The 2,500-nt window shown below is 46.4% G+C and overlaps 2 protein-coding genes across 2 annotated transcripts in view; both read left to right on the forward strand.

The window, feature by feature from the left end:
- LOC138047611 (replication protein A 70 kDa DNA-binding subunit-like) overlaps positions 1-2,500 on the forward strand; it is a 40,292-nt gene that overhangs the window by 29,655 nt on the left and 8,137 nt on the right. The window lies entirely within an intron of this gene.
- LOC138044935 (uncharacterized) overlaps positions 1-2,500 on the forward strand; it is a 5,311-nt gene that overhangs the window by 2,173 nt on the left and 638 nt on the right. The window contains exon 1 of the mRNA XM_068891312.1: positions 1-2,500. This exon is cut by the window's left edge and continues 2,173 nt beyond it; it is cut by the window's right edge and continues 638 nt beyond it. Coding sequence (XP_068747413.1) covers positions 1-2,500 — 2,500 coding nt within the window.

The following is a 2,500-nucleotide window of genomic DNA, read 5'->3' on the forward strand; positions in this document are numbered from 1 at the left end:
GAGAGTTGGTACTCGAAGGAAATAATATTCAAGATGGCTCACAAAGAAATCAAAGTCTTCGCCAAGTTGAAAATGCTAATTCAGCGCAATCGAATTTGCATAGCCTACTAATCGATCAGTCACGCGATTGCAACCAACAACCCCCCACGGGACCATCCAGCGAATTACCAGATCAAAACAAAATAAAGCCAAACCTGCCCGACTACGAGGTGTTTCCCTCTGAAATTAAGAACAAAAAATGGGGCGATATCAGCCACGAAAGCTTCTGCAATTCAATAAATGCTATCTATGATGAAATTGTCCACTACAGGAGAAACATCTTTAATCTACCGTCTGGCCGAGCCGGGAAGAGTTTCGTCGAAGAACTGGCTTTTTGGATCAGGCAATTCAATGTCAATTCCGACCTGAACTCAATCGCTTTAAAGGCCTTCATGGTACTTCCAACCCTGATCCTGCAAAAGCCTTCCGCAACTTCTAAAAGTAAAGAGCATAGCGCAGCATTAAAGCGCCGTTTAACACTCTGGAGGCAAGGAGATCTTAGCCAGTTGCTCAGCGAAGTGAGATTTATCCAGAGAAAGTTTAAGAGTTCGAAGAAGGCAAGAACAGTGGAAGATCTTTCTAAGGTTTTCGCAAAGCTTGTTATGCAAGGAAAACTGTCAGCAGCTTTAAAACTCTTGGAGAATGAGAGTTCATCAGGTTTGCTCGATCTATCACCTGCAGTCCTGCAAGGGCTAAAAGACAAACATCCAGAAGCCGCTGAGATTGCAGAGGAGAGCCTGTTACATGGCCCGATCAACTCTATCCCACCAGGTGTGTTTGACCTCATAGATGAGGAAATGATTTTTAAGTCAGCCAGTAGAACCAAAGGCTCCGCGGGACCATCAGGAATGGATTCCGAAATTTACAAACGGATCTTATGCTCAAAGAATTTTAAGAACGAAGGGAAAATGTTAAGGGAAGAGCTAGCCATATTTACAAGACAACTACTCACAAAGTCGTACCACCCGTCTTTGTTGGAGGCATATACATCATGCAGGCTTATACCGCTCGACAAAGATCCGGGAATTCGTCCAATCGGTGTCGGAGAGGTTTTGAGACGGATAATAGGTAAAACTGTGTCCGTGTTCCTTAAAGAGGATATCAAGGATGCTGCGGGGCCCCTACAAGTTTGTGCAGGCCACAGCGCAGGGGCAGAGGCCGCGATACACGCCATGAGCCAGATTTTCGATGAGGAGGGGTCAGATGGAGTACTGTTGATCGATGCAAGTAATGCATTTAACCAAATGAACAGATCTGTAGCTTTGCACAACATTCAGATTTTATGCAAGGAAATGGCGCTTTATTTAATAAACACCTACAGAAGCCCATCTAGACTTTTCATCTGTGGGGGAGGTGAAATACTCTCACAGGAGGGGACAACACAGGGCGACCCCCTTGCAATGGCTTGGTACTCGGTTAATACATCAATGATGATTTATTATTTGAGAGCACACTGCCCGGGGGTTAAACAAGCATGGCTCGCGGATGATTCGGCAGGCGGTGGAGTAATCACATCGCTTTACGATTGGTACAAGCTGTTGAGTCAGGAAGGAGAGAAGTTCGGTTACCTTGTGAATGGGTCAAAGAGTTGGCTTATAGTAAAGTCAGAGGAAGCTGCCGCAGAAGCAGCGAGAGTATTCGGTGATGAAGTTAATATCACTATTGAGGGTCAACGTCATCTAGGAGCGGTCATTGGATCACAAGAATACAAGGATATGTATTGTAAGGAGAAAGTGCGTGCATGGAAAGGGGAACTTGAAACACTATCAGAAATTGCTAAGAATCAGCCCCACGCAGCGTATATCGCTTTTACGAAGGGGTTCAAGTCCAAGTTTACTTATTTTCTTCGCACAATTGAGTCATTTGAGGACTATATCGACCCAGTCCAGGAGGTAATCGACGATCTACTACTTCCAACATTCTTTGGCCAGACAGAGCCCCTTCCCGACGAAGTGCGCCAACTCGCTACCTTGACAACGGCCCAAGGGGGACTAGGCGTGCCGGATCTGAGATCGGAAGCACCACAACAGTTTACCGCATCAGCATCAATCACAGCCGCACATGTAGACTCCATAACAACTCAGAGTACCATCATGATAACAGGCGAAAATTCCGTAGAGGAGCTGAAACGTCACCACCAGGCGCTAAAGGCCGAAAGGGAAAAGGCAAAAATGGAGTCGATTGACTCCACCCTCTCCCCTGATCTTCTTCGATTGGCCAATCAAGCAAGAGACAAAGGGGCCAGCTCTTGGCTTAACGCGATCCCCCTCAAAGATCAAGGTCTAGCTCTTAACAAGCAAGAATTCAGAGACTCTCTGCGGCTACGTTACAACTTGCCTCTCACCGACCTACCAGCCCAGTGCGTTTGTGGGGATAGATTCAATGTTGGCCACGCCCTCTCTTGTAAAAAAGGAGGGTTTGTGGCACAAAGGCATGATGGTGTACGAAACCTACTGACATC

Source organism: Montipora capricornis, chromosome 4 (assembly GCF_036669925.1).
Source record: "Montipora capricornis isolate CH-2021 chromosome 4, ASM3666992v2, whole genome shotgun sequence".
Classification (NCBI taxonomy): Eukaryota; Metazoa; Cnidaria; class Anthozoa; order Scleractinia; family Acroporidae; genus Montipora; species Montipora capricornis.